At 42.5% G+C, this 27,369-nt stretch overlaps 1 protein-coding gene across 2 annotated transcripts; it reads right to left on the reverse strand.

Moving 5' to 3' along the window:
* atp1a3b (ATPase Na+/K+ transporting subunit alpha 3b) lies at window positions 1-25,947 on the reverse strand. Of its 2 annotated transcripts, none has more exons than XM_079561300.1 (23): window positions 25,803-25,947; window positions 25,629-25,714; window positions 13,883-13,993; window positions 13,342-13,401; window positions 12,605-12,808; window positions 12,343-12,456; window positions 12,020-12,154; window positions 10,889-11,006; window positions 10,380-10,648; window positions 9,139-9,337; window positions 8,064-8,308; window positions 7,766-7,958; window positions 7,461-7,636; window positions 7,250-7,386; window positions 5,973-6,123; window positions 5,239-5,407; window positions 4,602-4,756; window positions 3,865-3,988; window positions 3,608-3,753; window positions 2,887-3,017; window positions 2,710-2,811; window positions 1,933-2,024; window positions 1-1,840 (listed from the first exon to the last, which is right to left on the reverse strand). In XM_079561300.1, the coding sequence occupies exons 2-23, from the start codon at window positions 25,632-25,634 to the stop codon at window positions 1,812-1,814; spliced, it is 3,066 nt and encodes a 1,021-aa protein (XP_079417426.1). In that variant the 5' UTR covers window positions 25,635-25,714; window positions 25,803-25,947; the 3' UTR covers window positions 1-1,811. The 2 variants fall into 2 exon arrangements, with proteins under 2 accessions (XP_079417426.1, XP_079417427.1); XM_079561301.1 differs by having other exon boundaries at window positions 13,883-13,954; window positions 25,803-25,946.
* Window positions 25,948-27,369: the final 1,422 nt, after the last annotated feature.

Raw genomic sequence — 27,369 nt, forward strand, 5'->3', positions numbered from 1 at the left:
TTTATAATATGCACACAAAGGTTGTTTTTTAATCAAGGGCTGAAGAAACGTTATTCCACAAATAGAAACAAAAATCAGGTACAGCGCCTTTAATATAATGGTAGAATCAAATGTGAAGAAAGAACATGCACATCAGAGACAGGTTGTATTAAATGTTCTAGATGTTTTATTGAGTCGGCTTCATTTATTTGACACACTTTTTCTACGTGATGTTCAGCCTCATTTTTAGATTTTTCTTACATTTCATTTCCCATTGGTTTGCCATCTTCCAAATTTAGACCTATCTCCACTGGTCTCCGACACACACACGCACACAGTACAGTCCCGGGCCAAAAGCAAGTGGGGCCATGGCCCGTACGCATTGACTCATCACTCAGCAGCAGCACACCACACTGAACCTGAAAGCCTAACACCCTGCTTTTACTGAAGCTCCTGAGAAACCAGCAAAAGGCGACTGGAAACCGAACGATACAGCCGGAGGTGGGTAGTGCATCAAATATATTTACTCAAGGAGCTACTGTCACGAGAGCAGGGGTTTAGGCTCCTTTAATTTGAAATTCGACGCCAATTCACAGCACTTTTTGTTTCTTCTACTTGCACATCATTTTAAAGATGAGTAGAACTTTGGTCACTCTTTTTAGACGAATAGCTCCATGTTTGCACAAAAATATAATTAAAAGTTTAACATTAGTTGGGCTCTATCTTGAAGACAATTTCTCTGATCTATTTCTCACGGAGCATTAATAACAAATATGGGATTTTTCATATAAGCTTTGGCGGTCGGATCGCGTCAAAAGCTTCACTCAGTATTTGATCGGTATTTCCTCCATCACTCACCCTCGAGCAAATACTTCTGCCTGTACCCTACCCACCTCAGGATACAGTACTTGTCTTGCATTGCTTTTTTCTCTCGTAGGTTTTTGTGATTGTAATTATTTAAATCCATTACAGAATTCTATATTTCCTAGCGCACACAGAAAGAATGTTTTTCGTATTGTATAAGCGTCGGATGATTCACACAGCACACAGTAGGGGCAGGAGGAAGACGTAAAGGTGGGGGTAGCGGAGGGTGGAAGGAGAAGAAGAAGAAGGCTCCAGCGCGGGACGGCTGTGATGAGGTGTGCTTTGTTAGGCCTACATGGGATAAAGCAAAGCTCGCACACGCTCCCCTGATGAAATTATTATTATTATTATTATTATTATTATTGCGCCCTGCCCCCCCTAAAACACATTTAGAAAAAACAACAAAGATTACTGCGGCGGAGTAGAGAAAAAAGGGCAGTCTAATAACAGAATGCTGTAGTGATGCCAACGTGTCATGTACGTGTGTGTGTGTGACCGGAGGCCAAGAGAAAGATGAAGGGGGGGGGTGGGTGAGGGGGGTGGGGGGGTGGGGGGGCTGGGTAGGGATGGGGCAAAGGGGCAGAGCATAGAATTCTCTCTATTTGTAATCCTTTAAACTCGATCGAATTTTTTACACGTTTCACACAATGCAGCTGCCTTTCGGTAAATAGAATATATCGGTTTATGTACACATGCAAAGAGTATCATAGAAGATGAGCGGGGCAGGAGGTGGGTGGGGGGGGAGGGGAAGGGGGGAGGTGGGTGGGACGGGGGGCCATGTAGAAAGTTGTAAAGGTCATTTTTGCGGTTTGAATCTTTGGGCAGTTCGTGATGAAAATTGCTCCGTTTCAAGCGTCCTTATATAATGGGGCGTCCGAAAATGTGTCTTGCTGAGATGAAGTGGCTAAAAGGGAGAGGGGTTTTGGAGAGAGAGAGAGAGAGAGTTGGAGCGGAAAGTAGCCTCTCCATCAATAGTATGTCTCCCTCTCCACCCAACCTGCACGGTGCAAAGAGAGAAAGAAAGGGAAAAACAAGAGCGATTAGACGGGTGTTCTGATTTATTTTTGCAAAGCGAGATTGGCAACTCACCTCCAGGGTTGCGACGAAGGAGGAGTTTTCGGACTTCGTCATAAACAAAGATGAGGAAGCTGTATGGGAATGCACAGAACCACCACGTAGGCCTGGAGAGGGACGCAAACAAGTCGGTCAAGTCTCAGAAATCATCTTTACAAAGAGGAGCCAGGCGCGTACTGTCACTGTGTCCTCGGGCAAGACACTTCTCTCTTATCTAGCCTCTAGACCAGTGATGCTCGAAGAAGAAGTACCACAGTTTGAGAAAAGCTAGTGTCGACTAAATGTACTTGCAATTTTAGTTGACTAAAGCTAGACTAAAATGTAAGATATTTTTTTGACTAAATCTCGACCAAAATTGAACTACATTTTTGTCAAAAGACTACAACTAAATTAAAATATGTTGTCAAAATTAACACTGGTATATGATTGTTATTGATGCTTAATCTTAAGTTTCTTAATGAGTGCCTGATTGGAGGAAATATTTGGCTGGAAATGAATTGCAATTGAATTGAAATCGGCATTTTAATATTGCACTTCAACAGTTAGGAAAACCCATGAAACTTGAATTTTGAAACCGCAAAATTAAAATCCACTTTTTAAAAGAAGTCACTGGTTTGATTAACTCTTGTCTCTTTCATCATTGCCGTAGGATTAACCATATTATCAAATATGGAACACACAATAATACACATTTTTTCCCACCATACATTTCTACATTATTCTTCAAAAATTATACCTGCTTAAATGAGTATCTAGTTAGATCGATTAGCCTCGGTTTGGTTTTTGACTCACTTGAGTGGGTACATCCTAAGTGCCACGTCCATTCCTGGGCAGTAGGACAAGAAGGCAGCCAGGGCGGTCTCTTCAAACAGGCCGAAGATCAAAATCTTGTTCCTGGGCAGAGAAACAAACAAATGTTTGATACAAAACTTGAAAAGAAACTGATATGTTGTTGTATTTTGTACTCACCTCATGCCCTGCTGGAACACGGAGTTACGCCTGGTTTTGCAGATAATTACATCTGCCCACTGCACCACTACAATACTGACGAAAAAGGCTGTGTGGCACGTGAACTCCACAATCTTCCTCTGTTCATATGTCTGAAGGAGAAACACAGGAGGTGTTCATACATTTGGAAATTATTCTGTCGGATTATTGTTTTCTATGTTTTTGATATACAGCACACATCGTGTTACAGGAGAATCACTCTGAACTTGAATTGATACTATGTAGTGCACAGATCGGTATAAAAACACTGATCTCCAGTGTACTTTTTTTTTGCATATAATGGCTGCAATTGGTTGATATTATAACTATAATAATATTTGCTGGAACCATTTCAACACAGTACATTCCATTCATTTAAGCAATTGTTTGTTGAAGGGTTAGAAAACACAACATTCGAACTAAAAGAAGATTAAAACTAAGCTAAATTTATGAAAATCATGACTAAGACTGTTTTGCATATTTTAAAGTTTCCTCATGTTTTTGCTTTAGGCAGAGTTAGCCATTCATGTGTAAATCTGAGTAACTCATTGACTTAACATTATCACTGCATCCCCTAATATTACATAAACAATATGTTGCCAGTATCATGTTCAGTCCTATCGCATAATGGCCTGTAAATTAGACTGCCTGAGTATCTTTAAACTTTTTCTGTCATACTCAATATTCACTGAACAATACCTACCCACTGCTGCCCATAGCTGTCCTCCAGGTCATTCAGTGAGCGGTCGTCCCAGTTCAACCTGATGCCTACTAAGTGAGAAGGCAGAAAACCATTTTCTGCCAAAATGACAAAATAGGCGAAGAAACCACCCAGGGCCTGGATCATACCTGAGCACAACCAAACAGACAAAGATTAAAGTGTGTTTTAGTCTCAACAGCAGGACTTCTAAAAGGAACAGAGATCTAGATTTGACAAAAACACATGTTATGTCAACCTACCGATCTGTCCATAAGCAATGCTGATAAGTCTCTCGTTCACCAGCTTGTCCCTGGCAGGGTTCCTGGGCTGCCTCTTCATGATGTCGCTCTCTGCTGCTTCATAAGCCAAAGAGATGGCCGGCACCTGAGAGGAAGAACAATTAACCTTCCTGTATTTGAGCTCTATTATAGAATCACAAATGCAGGTTAACTGTGAATGTGAGGACTACTTTCTTTTCGTTTTAATCACAATTTAAAAAAAATCATTATTATTATTGTTATTATTATAATTCATCTGATCTAATCACAAAACATTGTATCTATTTTATGAACTTGCAGGCCAGTTTTCTTGCATTGCTATGAATGCTATGAAAAGTGACACTGTAAACTGTGAAATGTGCCTATATAGCTTCTCCCTGTGAAGAATTGGGATGCTACAAATAATGATAGTTAAGTAATAATGAGCTTGGCCCACAAGAAACATTTTAAATGTGATGGCTGCCTCTTTTATTGTTTGTAATAAAAAAAAATAAAAAAAACATACTCAGGCATCTAAATTTGCCATTGTTGTCCCACTTTCACAGTCACACACACACTCTCATTCATCCCGGCCTGCTGTACATGTTTTCAGTGGTAGGGACGATTGAAGCACCCAGAGGAAGGACAAACAAAGAGCCCTAATGCCAGAGGAGGAGGGAATATACTGTAGCTGTTATGGATATGTTGTGTTAGTGGTAAGGCCGTAGTTTGTTTGTTACCATGTCAGTGCCCAGGTCGATGCACAGGATGGTGATGGTGCCCAGTGGCAGCGGGATGTTGACGATAATGAAGAACAGGAAGGGCGTGATCTCGGGGATGTTGCTGGTCAGAGTGTAAGCGATGGACTTCTTCAGGTTATCAAAGATCAGGCGCCCTGCAGTCAGGAGGAGACACGGCGGTTAAACAAGTCTGCACACTTTTAATGTACAGAATCAGACCTATGGTAAACTTCTTCATCTGTTCTTGAAACCTCCGCAACACAAAAACTACCAATTAGCTTACACAGACATCTTCTTTTATGTGTTTTATGTAGTAATATGTAGTAACTGCTTAGGTTAAAACACAGCAAATGAAGAAGTGAGGCAGGATTCTACAACAACAGCCTGTAGGTGTTAACCATAAGGCAAAGCTGGGACACAGACAGGATGAGAAGTTACCAAGTGAACTAAAAGCGATAAACGTTTAACATTTGGACTTTTTCACTTTGCTCCATCCATTTGTTTGCCGAAAAAATGGAAGTGCTGTTTTGTACTTCACTGCGGTATCCTTCATAGACATCGGCGATCTGAGATTTTGCTATTTGTCAGTACTCTCTCTTTCTCGCATGTTTGTATCTGTCAGTTTCCCTCGTCTCACCCTCTTCCACTCCAGTGACAATGGAGGCAAAGTTGTCATCCAACAGGATCATGTCCGCCGCCTGTTTGGACACGTCAGAGCCCGAGATCCCCATGGCAACGCCGATATCGGCCTTCTTCAGGGCGGGAGAGTCATTCACACCATCGCCGGTCACAGCTACGATGGCTCCCTGAAGTGAAGACGAGGACAAGTTGAAACAGAGCAAGTGATTTAAGTTAAGAAATTATTGTATTTGTTTTGTTACGTGTTGGGTTTGGAGGAAAAAAAATATTTGTATTACTATTACTTATTCATTTTCCCTCCCAAATCAAGCATTACAATTAAATATGAAAGTGCTTGTAAATTGTTTAATTATGGAAAAAGGCTACAACAAATGTATCCTTCAGTATATTGTAAAAGCAGACATTTGTGCATCTATATATAAGGCCTTTTACATTATGGTGACAGTATTGCTCACTGAAAGTTGTAAAACGTACTCATACACCGAGATGTTTAATATATATATAAGAAGATATGAGAAGTAATCCTGCAGGGAGATTTACTTCTCTGCAGGGCATTAATTTATCCAAATAAAAGCTGTGTTTGTGATTTCAATTTCAGCATCTATATGTGTTGGCAGCAGAGACTACGCTTGACAAATAGTGCCATCTACAGTTGCTCCCTTGTAACAACAGCCAATCTCAAACAAGGAGGGGGGGAGGGTGGAATTGAAGAATCTGTCAATCTATGGATACCTGTCTCTGGCAACCCTCTACGATGATGAGCTTCTGCTGCGGAGATGTTCTGGCAAAAACAATTTCCGTGTGATTCCTCAGGATGTCATCCATTTGATCCTGCGATAGGTCCTTCAGGTCGGTGCCATGGATCACGCAGGCCTTGGCATCTCTGAAAAACGTATTGGAAACTGCTTATAGCCCATGGCACAGTAATTTGTCTCTAAAGGGGGTAATGCTATGCGAAATCATTTTTTCTTATAACGCGTTTGTGTTGTCAGAGTAAATGGTCTCAACTTATATAGCGCTTTTCTACCTTCATTAGGCCCAAAGCCCTTTACAGCAAGGAACCAGTCACCCGTTCACTCTCTCATTCATACACCAATATACGCAGACTCTGGAGGCAAGGAGTGTGAAGTGTCCTTCCCAAGGACACAACGACAGTGGGCACCTTCAGGAGCTGAGATTCTAAACCCCAGACCTGTCCCATCACGAGACGACCCACTCTACCACATTACCACCTGCTGATATCATGACGTGGTGCCCTCTATCTCCAAGAAATGCTCCTTCATGTTTTAATGGGAGACACTGCAGGCAACACTGTCTGTCTTTGCAACTTTTGGGCAAGATCAGTCTTATTCAAACTAATAAATAGTACAATCCATACAGTTATCTCTTTTATTACGATCTGACTGAATCAAATTTACTCTATAGGTTCAAACTGCATATGACACATTAGACACAATTTTTGCTAAAACATAGTTCACACAATTATATTTAAGATTTTGTTAAAGACTGTACCTAGCTTTCTTTAATTTGGCCATTTTTGTGATGTTTATAGTTTCACCACACCGACAGGAAGTGACATAAAAGAAGATTAACAATTTTAAACTGTTGCCGTGCCGACCATGTTAGGTCAATGGGAAGTGAGTGAGTCAAACTGCTCTGGAATGTTGCCTTCTTCTATGTCACTTCCTGTCAGCAGCTTAAGGATTAAAATAAAAAATTGCAACTGATGTTATCCATCTATATAAGTCATATTTTCAAAAGCATCACATGCACTTTAAATGGGACATTGTAACTTTAAAGCCATTTCTCACAGGCAAAGGACGATATCTACCCAGACGAATTGTAACATTTTTACAGAATATTTCAGTGATGCTTCTCTCTTTTTTTTTTGGGTAGATGAAATATCAAATAATGTCAATAAAATAAACTCTAACACCTGTCTTTAAGTGAGGTGTCAAAAAGCACCTCACATACTGTAAAGGCATTAAAAACATAATACAGGACTGTACCTGGGGTTGACCTGGCTGACTGGGATATTCAGTCGGGCGGCGATGTCTTCCACTGTCTCGTTTCCTTCAGAGATGATACCGACACCTTTGGCGATGGCTTTGGCTGTGATTGGGTGATCCCCAGTGACCATGATTACCTACGAAACACGATGTTATTATTTTTGCTTTATAATGACCCACTGAAAGTCTCGCTAACAGACACTCTCAGCACCTTGATGCCAGCAGACCGGCACTTGCCCACAGCGTCGGGCACGGCAGCTCGGGGAGGGTCAATCATGGATATGAGGCCGACGAAGCACAGGTTGTCAGTTTGGAAATTGACGTCGTCTGTGTCAAAGGCAAAGCCCTTGGGATACTGGTCCTCGGGTAACATCACATGGCAGAAACCTAGAACAAAACATGGCAATTTTCACCATGTTTTTGTGTAATTCTCTTGAGTAAACCTGTCTATATCTGTACTACAGATATGTGTGTACAATCATGTTCCTCCGCTATGTCCATTTACTCTGTTCTTACCCAGCACTCTCTCTCCCAGCCCTCCCAGCTCCATGTATGAGCTCTGGAAAGCCTCCTTCATCTCCTCGTCCATGGGCTGCTCTTTGCCCTGGATCATGATGGTGTTGCAGCGGTCCAGGATCCTCTCAGGGGCGCCTTTCATCACCAGCAGGTAGCGGTTATCATTGGGGTCTTCTGTTTCATGCACTGAGAGCTGAAGGAAAGAAAAACACACATGGACGTGAGGGGAAGGGCTTGAATAAATCCAGTACAGACATGTTATGTTTTAGCGTGACTTTCTTTTTGTGGTTGTCCTTACCTGGTACTTGTTGGTGGAGTTGAATGGGATCTCGGCCACTTTCTTGTTCCTGTCCCTCATTTGTCTGACGGAGCCGCAGCACAGCTCGATGCACTTGAGGAGGGCGGACTCTGACGCGTCGCCCGCCACGTCCCGCTTCAGGATGGGCAAAGAGTCCTGTCCCGCCTTGAACTGAGCGCGGTTACACAGGGCGGCGATACGGGACAAATTCTGCCAGGTCACCGAGGTCTTGTCAAAGGAAGCACCTGGAAGCAATAAGAAAATCAAGAACATGCTTAGCTTTCAAGTTCTGTACACTACCCAGATTTGATCACGGGAGAAAAAAAAGAATAAAGTATCAGATAATATAGCCTAAGGGTGAAAAAAATACATAATACAAACAATGAAAGAGGAAACGTCTAAATTAAAATGTTAGCTATGGTCCAAATTCATTCCTAACTTTCCTAACTTATTTGTAGCATTCCACTTCTCCTCAGGGACGAGTTTACAAACGTTTCACAACTTGCAGGGTCACTTTTCAAGGTCACTTTCACAGAAATGCTAGAAAGCTCACCTGCAAGTTCATAAGATTAATACAAATGCTTCATAATTAGATGCACAGTGTTTTTCCAACAAATGTCAGAGTTAACAGCATAGGACAAAACAACTTCTGTTCCATTGCTAGAAAAAATATCAGGTGTAGTACCTTTAAAGCACTACCTTTGCAAATGAACTCTTTCATGTACGAGTGGAGTAGAGATGCAATAAGAGATGAATGGACTGTTGTACATCAATATTTAAAAGAATATGTAAACAAATGTAACTTAACAGACTTCATAGTGAAACTTTATACGACATTAGTGATTTTAATTATGAATTAAATAGTAAGCTCAGGAAATTGAACTCTCTTCTCTGCCCCTCCTATGATCCACTCACAAATATAAAGAATTGAAAAAGGGTTTTGAGAGAAATATATTTCTCTGTGAATTGACCATAATATGATCTACATCTATCTTACAGTGATGCATTTGTATTCCTCCCACCCTCTGTCTCACCGTCCCGCTCCTGTCTGCCCCCGTCCCCCTTTTGCACGTACCGCTCTGGTCCTCAGTGGTGTCAGCCTCGTGGATCTGGTTGTCGAACCACATGTGGGCCACGGTCATGCGGTTCTGGGTCAGGGTGCCTGTCTTGTCGGAGCAGATGGTGGAGGTCGAGCCCAGAGTCTCCACAGCCTCCAGGTTCTTCACCAGACAGTTCTTCTTAGCCATGCGCTTCGCCGTCAGGGTCAGACACACCTGCGTACAGCATGTCGCTTAACCAGCTGGACCTTTTCGACTATGGGGCAAAAACACTCTCAAACTTGTCAGAGGAAAAGCGGGATATATTCAATAACTTGTCTCTAATGGTGCCCTTGTAGCCTGAGGTAGTTTGCATGATTGGTGATTGGTGGAAGAGGAAATGACTCGTCGACTGAAATATTTTTTTGCTGACTAAAATTATACTAAAGCTAAATTGAAAGTTAAAGTTAAAACTATAACTAAATAAAAATGAAAAGAAGAGGCTTAAACCATCCAAACTTTCAATGACAACTTGACACTTTTAGTTCATGTGGAGAACAAACATGAAGCCGTGATTAAATAGGATTATAATGAATATGAAAAGTGCAAAGTTGACTAAATTAATCTTAAGTTTGGTCGACTAAAACTAAAATTGAAGAGAACTATTTAGCTAAATCTTAAAACTAAATTTAAATATGTTGTTGAATGAATTATGCCATAATGCCTACACTTACAACACGGTGGAAATCTAGATCTCACTTAAGTACTTTCTCTCCTTATAGACTTAATGCTGATTATGATCTGAGATGTTTAATCTAAATATCAGATGTGAAACCCTTTGAATGTGTAAATATTTACTGTGGATAATGTGTAAGTATTTGGTATAGGCTGTTATTATAGAATGGAATGACCCTGTATGGGGTGTGAAAATCTGGGATCCACCCACTCAATGGAAACAGATCCAGTTGGGTTGATCTACCAGACACCGGTTCAAGAGAGCAAAGTCAAAACGTTATCGAATAAATATTTTTGACATCTGCCATATACAATGCTTTGCCTCTTCACCAGTGTTATAAATAAGATAAACTTTGTGTTGAAGGGTGGAATAGAATGAAATCTAACAGTGAAGAAAAACTAAGAACTGTCTGTTTCTAAGTCCAGTGGCTCAAAAACATCAGATTGTGGGAAAAAGGCTATTTCACAGCACTGACAGCTGCCATTCCAGGTGCCTTTGTCGAGAGGAAAAGCCCTTGCGCCCGGCTATTACAGATCTACTTACAGTGACAGTGGCCAGCAGTCCTTCAGGCACATTAGCCACAATGATGCCAATAAGGAAGATGACAGCCTCCAGCCAGCTGTAGCCCAAGATAATAGCCAGGATGAAGAAGGTGACTCCCAGAAAGACGGCCACGCCTGTGATGATGTGGATGAAGTGCTCAATCTCCTTGGCGATGGGAGTTTTGCCCGTCTCCAGGCCGGATGTCAGTGTGGCAATGCGGCCCATCACGGTGCGGTCCCCGGTGCAGATGACAATACCACGAGCAGTGCCTGGGAGGAAAATAATACTTTAATTTACTTTAATTTGTGTAGGTGGTCTGTTTCGCTTCTATCAAAGACTTATTTGTGAAACTAACTGGTCTCAAATTGTGACTAAGAGCTAGAAGATTTTGACTAAGAGCAATCCAGTCGGCAATATTTGAACATCTCTACTACAATATATCAGCTGATGAAATGTCCACATCACAAGCACTAATTTCCCTTCAGGGTGAACAGAACGTAAACCGTTACCTTCAACGCAGTTAGTGGAAAAGAAGGCGATGTTCCTAGTTTCCAGGGGGTTGTCATGGGTGCAGTCAGGCGACCGGTTCTGAGGCTCAGACTCTCCGGTGAGGGAGGAGTTGTCGACCTGGGGAGGATATGAAAAAATTAAGACCATCGTTACAAATAAAAATGCACACATCAGTATCGTACGAGTTTTCAAAGTTAGTCATCTGGACTGGATTGGCTAGAGTTGAAAGTGATTTGGAAACTGAGATTGACACTTGCCATAAGCACCACCTGGGTTTGCCAAGTTAACCCTAATGTCATCCTCTGTATTTTGTAAGATTTTTTTTCTTCTTCATTTGACATTGGATTTCTGAGGAAAATGTTCTTTTTAGACAAATCCGGTGTCTTTTATAGATATGATATGCATTTTGGATGTGTCAAAGTTGAGGACCAAAATTGATTTGACTGCATTTTGTTTTTCTGTAGTAAGAGATTAACACTTTTGCCACCCAAAAAAAGGAACAAAACAACACATTTTGGTCCTTGACTTTGACACATCCAAGGCTCTAAAAACCACCAAAGCCCAAGCCCTCTATTATTTATAATTCAGAAAGTATTCAAGTATTTATGTTTTTAGTAGCATAATAAAACTGGCAATTAAAGGGTTACAATCCATAAAATTATTTAATGTTTGGCATTTTTGGAAACACATCAAGTAGTTCAAGAGATTTATGCAAATAAGTGAACATAAGCGTACATTTTTGTACATGACGGTGGTGATCGAGGCACACAAGGGTGAAATATCTGACCTGGGGGAAAAATCAGCACTACCCTGTTGTTTACATCAGTGGCACTTTACACTTTTCACATCAAGAACCACCTAAGAAATATATTTGTCTTTCATAAAGGTTTAAACTTGGACTAAGCCATGATTAAATCACTCTGAATCAGGACTTGTTTATATTTTACATTGACACAGATGTTTGCAGATTGTGTTCAGCAAACTCAGAACAAAACTATAAAATGCATCTAAAAAGTGAGTCATCAAGTGTATGTAGACATGTAGAAAGTATTTGGCGAGCTAACTAGAGAGGGCTGGAGAGACACTGTTTCAAGATCCCTGATGTCATGTAATGTTGTGTAATGTTGTACCTTGCAGCCGTGAGCAGAGACCACCCTGATGTCGGCTGGGATTCGGTCTCCTCCCTTCACTTCGATCAGATCTCCAGCCACCACCTCCTCAGCGTTGAGCTGCACCTTCTCCCCCTCGCGGATCACCAAGGCTTGCTACGTGTACGAGACAGAGCGGAGACGACGTCAGGAAAGTGAATCAAACACAATCTATTCAGTGATATGATGTTTTTCAAATGTAAATGTCCGAACATGTGTAAAATGTGTATACCATATTTGGCAGAAAGAAGAAACAATTCGGTATTTTACGATATTATTCGGTCCAAATGTAAACTTATCCTCACCTGAGGCACCAGGTTCTTGAAAGACTCCATAATTTTGGAGCTCTTGGCTTCTTGAAAGTATGAGAAGCAGCCGGTGATGACGACCACAGCAGTGAGCACAATACCTAGATACAACTGGGAACACAGAAATAACCATTTAAAAGAAGGTCTAACTGTGAACAAAGGAGCATGTGTTTGTTTATAGTCGACAGAACAATTAAGGGAGTGAAGAGAGAGAGAGAAGAGAGAACAGCCTTTGATAATAAAAGAAAATGAGCCGTACATTGTCTCCTGCTGGTTCGTCCTCGGTGGCTGCCTGGATTGCATAGGCCAGGAAGCAGAGGATGGCTCCGGTCCACAGTAGGATAGAGAATCCACCGAAGAGCTGCCGGCAGAACTTGACCCACTCGGGCGTGGTGGGAGGGGGGGTGAGGGCGTTTGGGCCATCCCTCTTCAGGAACTCTGCAGCCCTGGAGTTGGTCAAGCCCTGGAAAGGACAGACATACGGGTACAATGGGTTTAGAAATGATTCTCCTTCTTTAATGCCGCATATATTCTGGTTTATATAGAGGTCACACTTTTCAATATCATGGGAAATTTACCACAGACCTACACTTTCATATGGTATATTTATGTTGTTTGTAGTTTAGCTATAATATGGGGCATCTTTGTATGAGCTTAATGCCTCAGACCCATTTTCTGTAAGATTTTTTTTTCTTTGTAATGTTATATGTCTTCTAGTAGTAGTTCTCAACCTTTTACACAAAAGAACCACCTAATAAATCATACCCTTCCAAGTTCTGACAATTCTAGATTGAACTGAGCATAAACTATTTCTAAAACAAATGCGATCCTAAAGTATAAATAAACTCAAATACAAAGGAATAAAGCCTCAAATGGCCAACCTCTCCTATTAGCTTCACTCTGTTTTCCAAGCTTGCCCCATCAATTGAGATGAAAACCTCTGATTGAAAGAACCCTAGCACCATCTAGTGGTTGCACGGTCTCACGGCATCTCACCTGGACGATGTCAGTCTGGAATTTCCTGCATACTTCCTCCACAGACATCTTGTGTTCTGTCTGTAAAAAGAAAAAGAAAACATACAATCAGAATTTCCATATTTAAGCATCATTTAACAACGTAGCTCATTTTAGGAAATTGCATGTTACTGTATATAAAATATAATGGGCCTATAGTAATTGATGCTGTCTACGCATGCAGTTCACCTGATTCTGTCCTGTGCGGTGTCGAAGGATCACCGTGACGAGCTGGAAACTCTCTTACCAGCAAAACATTTCGCCGGGTAATAGACAGTGATGCACTAAACCACTAGAGGTTTTCCCTCAACAAAAAAAGACTAATTTTACAATTTCACTTTTATGCTACATCACTGAAACCAATGTTCCCTATGTTTGGACTAAGTAAAATACAGAACAAAAAATAAATAAACAGATCAAAAAACATTGTGAATTTATTCCAAAACCCACATCTGCTTGCATGGAGGAGGTGGTACAGTTTGTGTTTGCTCATTTCATGTAGTAAAAAAAAGGCGTTACTCACAATGGGCACTTCCTTCTTCAGTTCGTCCATGTCCTTCCCCCCCTTCTTCTTGGGGGATCGGTCAGCTTTGTCCTGTGTGGTGGCAACGCGGTAACTGTCTGACCGCCCATACTACAGACACACACATATGTTTTACACATGCACTGGGGCTACAGCGGGGGGACTAGTGCCCTCCTGGCCCTGGGAGAATTAGCCTTAGCTTTTGCTCTCAGATATCAACTTAATGTACACATTCAATCACGCTTGTACACTGAAGTGGCCTGGTGATCTAGTCTGTATGACGTTATTCCTGCGTAGACACATTTTTTATACTTTAAAGCAGGTATGGGCAAACCTTTCAATGCAAGGGCCACATTGTGTTAAGTACAATTCTCAAATGGGCTGTCATCACAATGGCCTTTCTTTAAGTCTGGGAAAATATTGGTGTTGTTTTAACCTATGCATTTAGGTCTTGGTCATGTTTGAGTGGCCAGATTGAAGGGCTAGTTTGCTCTGCTTCAAAGAGTTTGCTATGGGATGTTTTAAGTTCAAGATATTCTATCATTTGGCTGGGACAGTGTTTATGAACACACAAGAGACTCATGCATGTAAACACGCTACGCCAGATTGTAGCATATTGTACATGTTTTACTGGTGGGGAAAGTGGAGTACACAGGGGAAACCTAAGACGACATGTAACAAGGGGAGCACTAGCAAACATTGCCTATAAGCAATTGAACAAAGAAGAGAAAAGTAACCAACAACTCCATTAGCTACAAGTCCACTACAGATGAATACCCCTAACACACTGAAATGCTTATATGTGAACAATGACTCCAGTATTTTACATGTTAAAATCTCCATTTGCTTCTATGGAATGTGCTCTTGTGTTCATGTGGTTTTGTCGGCACAAGCCCAAGCTCTGTGCCATCACCAGATCACAAGGAGTGATCTGATCTTGGACATTATGCCTACAGGGGGGCAACCACATTCCCAAACCATGAGGCAAACTCCACACAGAATGGCCACAGACAGTCTAACAATTGAACAACTTTGAGGCGAGAGGACTGGCTCTGCCGCCATGCCCCTTCATTATGCTCATGGCTGTTTTAATACAGAGTGGACACCAGTGTTCTCTCACAACTGAAACAAGTGGCTGCGTGTAGTCCGCGCAAGCACATGCACTGGATCCTGGCTGATCAAACAGTGCTCTGTTCGCGGTCACGCCATGATAAAAAGCAAATGGGTTCTCTGGAATATGGATAATTGCTTCCTGGTGCTCGTCCTGTAGCTGGCAGCACAAAGGCGAAAACATCAGGATTGACTCATCAAAGAGGGAGGCAAACCATCAGTGAGGCTTTCATGTTTCCAATAAAACTATAATGGAAGATACAGTGATGCCAAGAAGACCCTATAAGTGTGGAGTTACTGTCCATAAAAGGTAGGGTATACATGAGAGGTATTGAGGTCAAAGGTGACAAGGCGAGACAAGTATCCTTTCTGCCAAGTGTCCTAGAGGAGAAGGGCGCTTCGTATTGACCGAGCCTAGACATCAACGAACTGCTCTTGGCGGTGGATCAATGCAGCCGCGTTTGATGCAGTAACAGCACTGAAAAACAATACAGGATTCACATGACATGGGATCCTCGTGCGCTGCTGTATTTATAGATTGATATCAATGAAATGAGTCCCAATCGATGCCAAGCTTGGTTTGAATTCCGTTTACCCAAAAATGAAGAAGTACAAGGAGGTTACGGTCTGGAAGGTTAAACCTAGCCAGCCCTGTCACAGTATCAGAAGTGTTGTGCACCCTCTAGTGGACCAACTATATCATAGCATCAAAGGAAAAAAGAAATAAAACAGAAAGTAGTTCCGGTTCCTGAACAAATGGATTGAAGATGCATTAGAGTTTCAAAGGACCGCAAAGAGAATAATCCTGAATACAGCAACAATATGATGCAGCTAAAACTGATGGAGGGAGAGATGAATTTAAATGAGGCTACAATGCTCCGTTTCACACTCAGATTTGGGCCTGTTCGTGTTGAAGATAGGCATTATGTTACAGCCAGCATTAGTGTGAAAATATCATGTTCCCTAAATGTGTAATCACATGATGGATGAAACCTAACCCAGTATAAAGGACCAGGAAACATGGCGATTACTCTCTCATTATCCTTTGTTGCTATGCTATTTACAGCCTATTGCTGTATGTTTGTATAGGCTCTCAGTCTTCCAGGAACAATCTATTGTAGCAGAGATTTTAGAATATGATCGACTGGACCAGACCGATTGAGTTGAGAATGTTTTGATTCTACCTTCAGAAGCTTCTTTTGGCCCTTGTGTTAGAGGATAACATTACATCGCTATTTATCATACTGGGTCAGGCTGTACAGTCGTACTATCTCTGTCATAGCCTTGACTGTGAGGCTCAGGCGCCCACTCTCAGCCAATACACAATCTAGAAGACCTCTAGAAAAACATCCTCAACCCACTTCAGTTGCACTGGCGTCCTGTTGCTCAGAGACTAGACTTTCAAACTGCTTTACTTTTGTCTTTTCATGGTCTGGCACCAAATGACATCTCTGACATGTTAGGGGCCGTCATGGAGATTATACGAGTTTTGTGATAGTAGAATCTGGAATCCAAACTGAAAAGGGGTTTCCCACGGCTGCAACAATCCTGCAGTTGCACAACATTAACGACCACACCAAAACTCACATCTGGAACAGGTTTAGATGCATCAACACATCCACCACTTTTACTTGTGCGCTGATCCCTCGCAATCACACAGAATGCCGATTGTGCAAAAGAATGACAGGCAGGGGAGCAGCATGTCAGAGGGCGTGAGTCGGTGTTCAAATAAACATATAAAAGAGCAGGTGAACAGTTGCACCGCAGCAAGACCAGGCAGGCTTAGTCGAGAGAGAGCAGAGGCAGCCCAAACGGACGCAGTGGAAAAGTACTGGAGCCGCCGTCCTCCGAGACACTTCTCTGAGTGCGAGTGTGACTGTGAACCAGGCTGTGCGAACTAACCACTTTGGGTTTTTACTGTTGGTTGAATAATGCCCCGCAACTTCACAAATCCTGAGTGATGAGAAAAAACGACAGAAATTATCAAACACGCCTGAAATGAAACAAACTGGGATGGAAGAATGGTATTTTACCAAGCTTTATGATTATTCAGGCCACAAAGGCGCTTCATATGAATCATATTGTATAGCAGGAAGTGCAGTAGCGTTTTAGAGCAGTGGTTCCCAAACTGTGTTACGTGGATGGGCGTCCTCAGGTACTCAGGTGCTCAGCTCTAACTTTAGACTTTAGGCCCTTCAATTTGGGAAAATAATTTATACCTTAGTGATGCATTTAAGTTTAAGGTTAGTCCAGCGCTTTTTACAGATTGTTCACACAAAGTTTTCCAATTGAGGTCTATAGTTGCCCCTGTGCAGACCTTTATTAGTCCTAAATCACATGTGGCCCTGAGGCTTCTTGTCCCACATCTCTAAAGATGGTACTTTTCACTGCAGGGTTAATTATTCTACATGATTATAACCTCAAAAAGGTTTGAAGAACCCTGTCCTAGATGAATCTTGATCTAAGCCTGGTTGTACTTGAAAGGTTAAATATTTTATGACGATGTACAAATATTTTACTATGTGGTAAATGGAAGGACAAATTTTCATGATATTTTACTTTTGAGGTAGTGTGAAAGTTTTGAGAACCACTGATCTAAATAGTATCTGTGGTTTGTTCGCCCACTGATTCAAAGGTCAGCGGCAAGATCCCAGCTCCCACTTGAGCAAGACACTTGCCTCCAGTGTCAGTCTGTGATCTATCAATGTCAAAGTACTAATAGTATGGTATAGGGGTCACGATAATTACTTTAGAAAGCGCCTGTGTCTAAGGCAGGTCTCCGGTTATCATCAATCACCTTTGTAATTCTTCAAATATTGCAACAACCTCTGGTCCACTTACACGGCAGTAACACACCTGTTTCCACTCCCCACACACCCTCTTCAGGATAGCCCTTCTCTTGTGGCCGGTACTGTTTGCCTAACAAAGCAGCTCCTGGTGAAAGCATCCACTTGGAGTGATAAACGAGAAGGGTGTGACAGACAAGCCTGTGCCCATGGGAACAGGAGCCGTCAGAGGGAAGATAACATGGATAACCATTGTACTCTCAGTCATTTGTTTGAATGTTTTTTTCACGATTTAGTCACACATGAAGGACCAGTATTGTTTCTTTTGCAGATACGGCTGCACATTTTTGGAACAATTAATAGCTATCTTTCTTGCGAGTTACTGGGATCACGATTTCATTTGAATGCGTTTTATGTTTTCAAACGGAGACTCACGCCACTGTGCACGTTTTAAACAAGCACAGGCACATTAGTGCTTGAGAGAAGACTGAAACATGAACTGCTAATCTAGTAAAATAATCACATGCATTTCAGAACATGTACAGTTCTTCACTACAGCATTAGCACGTGAACGCTGCAATGGGGCAGATAAGAGGGAGATTCATTTCTAATTAGATCCTATAGTACCAGCACCAGTCTGGCAGTTTCGGAGTTTGACCTGCTGTGACCCCACTCAGACGAATTGTGTAACCACATTCATGGAGTAGTGTGCCTGATAATTGGAGTGTGAATACTGTGGGTACAGATTAAATTGGTATTTTAAGTACATGAGAGATATGATTGGCTTCCAGGAAAAAAGTCTTCAGCTGTGATGATAGTGTAAGCCTGACAAGGTACTTCACTCTGGTGTTTTCTAACGTTTTTTTTAATTCATATTAAGTGGATATACGCATGATTGTGGCTTATGGACTTTCTTTCGGGCACATCAGCTTCGATATTTTGCTGATGTGCCAACGCCCGCCAGCAGAGGGAATTGTCCGTCTTATTTTGGAAAACACAGTCCTTAAAAGCAATAGAAGAAACAACAAAACTAAACAGGATAACTCAAAACTGTTATAAAATGGCTGTGGGCTCAGAAAGTCTATTTTGTGTGTTAATTCATTAAAGCCCATTAAATACTGTGGAATAGAAAGCTTAAATAGGACATAGAGTAATGTCTCATGCTCTTCCTAATTAAGCAGTACTGTACAGCACAATGGCATATGATTTTTTTCCAAAACAATCAATGATCGCTCAACTCCCTCATTCAACACACACTATAGGGATAATTAAACCACAAACAGAAATTCAGTGGAGATTTTATCATATGTTTCACGCTAGAAAAGGAACATCACACAATACGCAATCATGAATTATAGGCAATACATAAATGTTGACTACTAAGGGGCCATTTATAAAGACAGGGGCTAAATATTGATGGCAAGTTGCATCAAATGTACCTTTTAAAAGTGCTTGTATCACAGTTTTAGGTCCCTGAATGTGACATGCAAATGAGAAAACTCTTGGTGATCCACATGATACTTGTTTTGCACATTGGCAAACACTAAATGTGTCTTGACTCCATAATTCATCAATTTCTTCCTTCAAATGTTTGTGATCTGATCTTAAATGTAGAATGCTTATCCCAAAGCTCATACCTCCCAGGAAAGATCATCACATGGATCCTGCCGTCATACTTGCACCTCCCGCCCCATCCCTTACTCAAATGTTCTGGCCACTCCACCCACCTCTGTAAACTAGTAAATAAACTAAACAATCCCCGTGTTCTGAAGTGCACGTGCTGGCGTTGGCCCTTCCACCTCAGCCCTGCGTAATCCAATGAGCCTAGTGTTCCTCGGAAGGAAACGGGAGACTTGAGTCTGGAATTACAGACGCGGAGCCATCTTCCACATCGACACACTGACGGACACTTCACTGAAAACAGCCACCACCGGCACCATATTTACCTCGAGCTGACGCAACATGATCAAACTGCATCAATAATGGAAGAAACCTGGGTTGCTTTCACGTTCTAGAATTTGAAGGAGGGTATTATTAGCTGTTCCGCAGCGTGGCTTAAGGTTTAAGAAACATCCAGACTAATAAGACTTGATCGTTGTTTGTTGCAGACTGGTAAACCTGCTTTATTAATCGTGTACCTTGTTGCTTTTTCTTGGCACTAAATGGTAAAAAACTGATTTCTCCTATGTCGTCATTGGTGCTTAACTTTGTGGCATTTTTTTCCCCCTTTGTCGTCAGTGTTGTCAAATAATCCAGATGTAATCCAGATGCTTTAACCCTAAACGCTAGGTTTAGATTGAAATAGTCAATCCACAAATCCGAGCTGCCCTCCACTCCCTTTGTAAATAACAGTCTGTTTGGTTATATTTAGAATCGAATAACTAATGTGACAAATCAATCGGTCAAATGGAGATGCGTGATTACTGAAGGTTGCCAATGAGATTTCAAGTCATTAGCCCGTGGTCGGTGGACGTTAGCGATTATTAAATCATTTGCATCAAATTAAGGGCGTCGCCATGTTGTTTGTTCTCACTCGGAGGTCACTAGTCGTATGGGTGCTCCATTTCAAATTTGCAACTCAGTAAATCCGACCTGCAAGGATTAACAGGAGCGCAGCATTACTGTAGTGTACTATGTTTTTAAATGTAATAAAGCATGCGTCTGGTTAATGGCAACGACTTTTCTACCTGCTGAATCTCTTGGTGTAATAATACGCTTTGTGCCAGACCTAGCATTATCTTAGCCTAATCTAGGCAACATGGCATTTCCATAATTTGTCGAGGTTTTTCGACACATTCCTGAGCTCTGTTTGATATTTACCGTGTAGTTTGAACATAAATGACTCCGCAGACATCCCCTGCAGCTAACAACCTGCTCTTTGCATTGTGTTCTCGGAGCCAGTCTGGGGAGCGTGTTTGGAGGGGGGGGGGGGGGGGGGGGTAACCATAGCGACCGCCACAGCTATCGGCACGGTGACGCAGCTCCTAGGATCCCCTGATGCGATTCGACCAGACTAGTAATTGATGCAACCTTAGCTGGACATTGTGTTTATTCACTGCTGGGGAGGACATGTGCACTATTCTGATGGTTTAATGTAGAGCGTTGGATACAAAATTGGCTTAGAAAATACTAGAATGTTGGTTATATTCATGAGTTTCAGTCACATGACCTTTTCTGGATACTAAGGCCAATTTGAGCATTTTTCACAATTTAAGGTCAGATCAGTTTAGTTAGATTTATTCTTTTACTTGAAACCCATGGATTGGTTGGGTTCATGTTCAAGAGATTTCTGATTTCAAAATGTGCGCCCAATACATGGCTATGAGAGACACAAGTAGATGTCCAAAAACATTTTTGAAAATGTGTCAGGTAACTTACCATTATTAATGTTAAAACAATTGTGCCTGGAGTGGACATTGTCATATTATCAATAATATGTGCTATAGTTTTTGCTTTGTACAGATAAATCCAAGTAATTACTGAGATATTATTCATAAACGTCTGCAATATGACAGGTTAAAGTGGACACATTCTGCATAATTGAGGCTTAAAAACATGATCTTGAGTGGTCCTCAGCAGGATTGTTTTTTTGGTTGTTAAAAAAATGGGGGAAAAATAGGCTGGTCAGGATTTCGAATTGGCCGGGAGCTCCCTCTGAAGGCAGGTGTGGGAATGACACTATGAAAACAAGCTATCACATTTAGAAATGTTAGCAAATTGATGCTGCCGAAATGAACACACTTCATTCACATCACACGCCAAAACGGCAATTGCAAATTAGGTGAAATCCTACTCCCTTTTGACGAGGGAACAAAGTTATAACATGTTCAAATAGTCGTAAAAGTACAGTCTAAGACGCACCTTGGCCTAGCTGGCAACATGAATGTGATTTTCGAAAGTCATGTGAATGGAATCTACTCTTACTGCAAGGTAGAACATGTAGCGCACTCATTCAAATATATTAGGTATAATTAGGTGTTTTTTTTCTATTTGTTGTTTTTTGTTTTTTTTTTATACGCAATGGCTTTCAAAATACTTGTCACTAAAGCACGAGATGTTTTAAGAAGTGAAAAGGAGTGCCAAATGCCATGTCAAAGTTTGCCCAAACAAGTTGCCCTAAAAATTACCGTGTGGAAACAAAATACCGCAAAAAAGGAGGGGACTGTGCTGAAGAGGAAGTGGTTAGCAGGGGAACTATATTGTTCAGTGCAGTTTTAAAACGGGCACCTTTAGTCATGACAGGACATGTGATGTTTACAGCTCTGCCAAACAACGTTCCGTTATTGTGCAAAAACAAACTTGTTCTCGGGCCCATGTTTTGATAGATTGTCTAGACTTGTTCTCAGTCCTACGTATGTGTTCATTGATTGCTTAGCCTACTAAATTTAGATTATACTCAATATGCTAACTTGGAATTCAAAATGACTAGACATACAGTGAGTGGGCAGTAGCTGTTGCCTGTTGAAGTGGCAGGACAGTGAACCACGGTGGGGGGCTGAGGTAGGGGACAAGGTTGGGGGATTAGCCTGTCTGATTACTACACTGGATTAGCAGGTGGTTTCTTGTTTCTGTTTGTTCATTGGACTCTGGCTGTTTGCTTCCTCTCTTCTATTGTTCCTAATTAACTGGACAAACATAAGACGACAAATGCAGGTTAATCCATAGTTACACTGGAAATTATGTTTTTTTTTCAGTTATTCAGAAACCACATTTGCTAATTTACCTTTACAATAATCAAAAAAACACAGATTGCTTTCATTTAGATGATCTTTCATTATATTTGGTTGATAAAAGCTGAATAAGCGCCCTACAACCTGCTGTGTCCTGTCCATCTGTCTGTCTCCTCAGTTAATCAGCTCAGCTTCAATACGGCTTCAGCCGTCAGTCCACTCTGAGCAGGCGCCGTCTCCACTCTTTATTGTAGCAGTCGTGTCTGATGTAGGGCCTGTTTAAATAACACATAATATATCTTATTGTGCCAATGCACTTGGCATTTAATACAAGTCCAGTGCACTCCACTCTGACAGAGTACAACTCTCATCTAAATAATTAGGCCCACATCTCCTCGACAACACCACTAATCACAGCAGTCATTGTTTACGGCTTCTGAATCACTGTGGTGATAGAGACTATAATATTTTACTTAGGGACAACTGTTCACTCTGCCAATCACTGCCTCTGCAGTAATACTGCTGAAAGTCACGCTGCGTCCATGGAAATGTGACCTTTACAGCCTAGCTTAGCATAGTGCAAGCTAGGGCTACAGTAGCATTGAGGCCAACTGTAGGTTTTTGCTGAGGCATAAGCCATACCACTGGACTGTCCTTCAACTGCCCTCTCTTAGAGGACAAAGCACTCATTACAGTGAATATCAATTAATCAGACCCTTGAGAGGACAAAGGGGAACAAAAAGAGGCATTTGCATGGGTCATCTGCCTGACCTCACTCACCCCTCGACGTTAGTCCAAAGTACCACAGCTGTCATGAGCAAAAGGACCAAAGCGCATGAGTGGATATGGATTAAATCATGTCGGGCACACAGTGGCACAGACAGTGTGGTACAATGTCTTCATTAGAAACAGCCAGGTGCAGGGAGGGTGATGCTGCAGTCTGCAGCACTCCAGGCCCGGCCTCTGCAGAGGCAGCATCTACCTCTGTACCTGCACTGTGCACTGCCTATGCAGACTGCAATGCATAAAGGACAGCACGCTCTGGGTGTAGCCGTTACATAATCAAACTCCTTATGAGTAGCCTCACTACACTGTCTGTTTTACTGTTCTAAATGTTCTATTATAGCCTCACTCAAACCAGAGTGACCTCCACCTTCACCTCTCTTTAATCCCACAGATTCTCTGGGGTAATGGCACACCTGCACTACCCCCATCCCGACCACACAAGCCTTTACAATGTCCTCTGAAGATCATCCAGCCAGCTTCATCTCCCTGTGCTGCCCATCTGTCTTCTCTCCTGATAACCAATCCCACAAAGGCAGCCATAGGAAACTAGAGCCATAGACATGTGAGCCTCTGGTCATTATCCAGTAACAGGATACAGCCCTCCCTCTGCACTGCAGCTCAGAGCACCTGCAGGATGCCCAGACCATGTGCTCATCCAGCTCCTGTGGGCCTCTGTTTGAAGGTGAGCACATGGTCATATTGTGTAGACCACTCTTAGCACTCATATACATATCAGTCCTTTTTTGTTCTTTCATCTACCGCCTGCCTAAAGCTCCTCTCTGCCTCAGATTCATGATGGTAATCGTTTACGGTTTCTTTTCATCCTGTAGAAGCCCAATGTCTGCACAGCCTCACTTAACCCTTTTCTTCTTACGTGGATCCAGAACCAGCCAATCACAACTCTTTATTGGGAATTTCCTCCTTAGAGGCCCCGCCCATGGTTTGACGCAGAAAACCGTGGCAAGCCATGTCCCCTGCGGCTCCGATAGAGGACAGCTCTGATAAGTCAGGCTAAGGAAAATATGAATATATTTATAGGAGCAGTATTGTCCAAAACGACCTCAAGGGCTGGAGCCTCGCGTTGTGACGAAGAGCGTCCTCTCTGCTTTGATAAACTTTCATGCGGCAGCAGTAGGCTACATGCGCACTAAGCACTTTAGAACTGCCATCCTTTTGACGCAGTAGCCGCTAAAATAGCAGGCCCGGCTCTCTCATCAGTCAGACGCGTGACAGCGACATCTCTCGATTTGCATCTCGAGAGTTCCCTGTCCGTCTGCTGTCAGGAGTGACAGTGCCTGTGCGGGATACACCGATCAGCTCGATCAAGCTCAACGCCGCAGTAACTCAAATCCAAAACGGCGTTTCATTCCTAGAGCTGCTGAAGTGTGAAATAGCCGTGGCCAGGGCCGTCTATACCACAAGCAATGTCGTCTGTTCTTTAGAATACGTTAAACTCATTGAGTGTGTCGAATCATGTTGGTGAAATCTGAACAATAGCTACGCACGCGCATCCACCGCGTTTCATATGTAGCTGCATCGTTTCTCATGTCGTTGGTTACAGAGATCTCGGTCATCTTGAAACCGCTGTTATGTCACAAATTAAAGAGGGAATAAGCTCACAGCCCGTCGCTTATTCGGGTAACCGCATTATGACGCATGGGTCACAGTCAGTGAGGGTGCATACGATGAGACGATCTCCAGCATCACTGGCAAGGACAACCGGGATCCTGCTTCCCGAGAATTTTTTCACCTCATTTACGACAGCAGAGCGCAAAGCAGCGCGCTTACGGCAACATAGGACGGAGCAAGAGGGGAAGCGCATCCATGGAGGTCATAACGCACTGCGTGCATCCATACGGCCCATATGCAGATGTGCAGTCATCGCCAATCAAATGTAAAATAAAATGTAATTAAATATTAAGCATGAGTGGCGGTTGCTACACGTGCACCGCGCACCTACCCTCCCACAGAGAAGCTCAGTGTAAGATTAAACCGATTAGGTTTAATGGCCGGCAAGGTTACAGTCGAAGTAGGCCCGCTATAACATGCACATCCGGACATCCTAAGGAACCTCCAGCTAAGGCATCAGGAACAACTTATTCAGGATTTGAGGAACACAGTCGATTCTCACAATGGCAGAAGATGAAGAATAAACGCAGATAAATGATATATTGAGTAAAATCCTCCCTATAAAGCAGAAGCTGACTGCTGCATCCTTTTGTCGCAGTTTCAAAAGCTGGGATAAAGCCATCGTCATGCACCGACTCATTTCCTTATAACAGACTGGCCTGCCGTGCCAGTTTGGCAGTACCGTGTACAGGCTTCGTCTCAGTTTTAGGGCCACTTCAGGTACGCTTGACTAATAGTGTAGATAAAAGTTAGAACGGAGCTTACCCCCATGTTGGCGCAGTCACTCTTCTCTCAGGTGATGCACGGCTTGAGAGGTGTCAGCCCCTCACGATCACAATACAATATGGTGCCTTTAGGGATAAAAGTGACAAGCTTAAATTTGCGGTTTCTGAGTCTAAGACAAAATGAAAGGAACAACTTTTTGGAGTTTCCCCAGACCTTCAAAACGCAAGGCTATCTTTCTCCACCACCGCGAGACGTCAAACGAAATGTTGCAGTCTCAAGCGGAGCATCACGCAGGAGGAGCAGGGTCCTGTGCTTTCGGAGACTCTCGTGGAAAGAGCGAAAGGAGAGACGAACCACAGCTCTCTGTTCAGGACCTATCTCCCTCCGCGGCAGCCGGCTGCCGCAGTACTCCGCACCTCGTGCCGCACCACTCCGCCTTGAGCGCAAACGGATGAGCCAGAGGCCTCCGCGCACCCGCCCATCGCACATAAAGCAACCAATCGGGAGCCCGAGCGTCTCCTCAGCGACACAGCATGTAACCAACCACGTTTGCTGCATCCCTCCTCCAGACCAATCGGGACCAGTTCTGCCCCTCCTGCTTTACTGCAGAATTCCGAGGCGTGCAGCCAGCAGCGTCGAGTGACTCTAGGCTGAAATTGTGTAAATGGACGAACAAGGTTAGCCTCTGGTTGTCGTGACTGTGTTTGTTCCCCTTGTAATGTGTCCATGTAATGTCAGACTCTAGTTTGTGTGAGTCATTGCATGTGATGAACGCCCTGGATGTGTCATCGGTCTGTGGTCCTCTCATGGGCATGTTGTGCACCGCATCTGTCCCAGCAGTATAAGCCTGTCACACAGAGGGACTGTCCCGCCTGTCTGCTTTATAAAACGGGACTATACTCTTGACTCTCCCACTCTCCACGATGTGTACACGTACGTTCACTGGCAAAGATGCTGACTCAGCACTTGCCAGAAAGATAACTAAACATCTACTGAACTATGTTTATGGAACTGAGAAAGTATAGACAGAGTCTGTGCAAAGCCAAAGAGGGGCAACATATGAAAGGAGAGAACAGGTAAAGTTGAGTAAAGGACTAAGAGATCAGCCACAAGAGAGGGATCCTTACAGTACACAGACATGCTGCAATATTGCCTCTGCAAAACAAATATCAAACTCGTGCTGGATTTCCATAAACTTTTAGTCACAACTACATCCTGACTAACAAGAGGTCACTAGCTTGCAAGACGTTACTGCAGTATATGCAGTACTCAACAAATCTATTTTTACCCCAAAGTCATTTCCTTTGGCTACCTTTAATCCCTAGCGGCCCAAATTACAGTTGTTCAATGTTATAATTGACTCACAAAATGACCAATTATCCCTTTAAAATAGTCAGAGCTTCTTGTCACACTAACCGCCACATCATACATTAAACTATAAGAGGAGGTTTTCTTAGAACCTATGACAAAGTATGATGCATGAAAACAATATGCTGGATGACTTTGCAAAATCATCGAATTGCATCTTCGGTTTTCCAGTTTACAGCGCACACTTTAAAAGCAGAAGACTGAGCCTGAACTAAACTACTCGGGTGTTTTGTAGTTTGCAAAGAACACTGTATATTACAACAACACTTGCAGACTTCCTGATTTGATATTTGCAATAACTTAAACACTTTCATATCTTGCATCTCTAAGTGAAAACGGCCACTCTCAGTTATCAGACTCATGGCAGCCAAGTCATGATCTCCTCTCGATCGCTGTCACTCCCGCCATCACT

This window comes from Gobius niger (genome assembly GCF_951799975.1).
Source record: "Gobius niger genome assembly, chromosome: 8".
Taxonomy (NCBI): Eukaryota; Metazoa; Chordata; class Actinopteri; order Gobiiformes; family Gobiidae; genus Gobius; species Gobius niger.

Bases quoted from the DNA above. Each gene is read 5' to 3' on its own strand.
- atp1a3b (XM_079561300.1), bottom strand. The intron at 7,959-8,063 runs GTAAGGACAACC...TCTTTCCTTCAG, and splicing joins ACTCCACCAACAAGTACCAG to CTCTCAGTGCATGAAACAGA. The intron at 4,757-5,238 runs GTGAGACGAGGG...TCCTGACTGCAG, and splicing joins TGTCACTGGAGTGGAAGAGG to GGCGCCTGATCTTTGATAAC.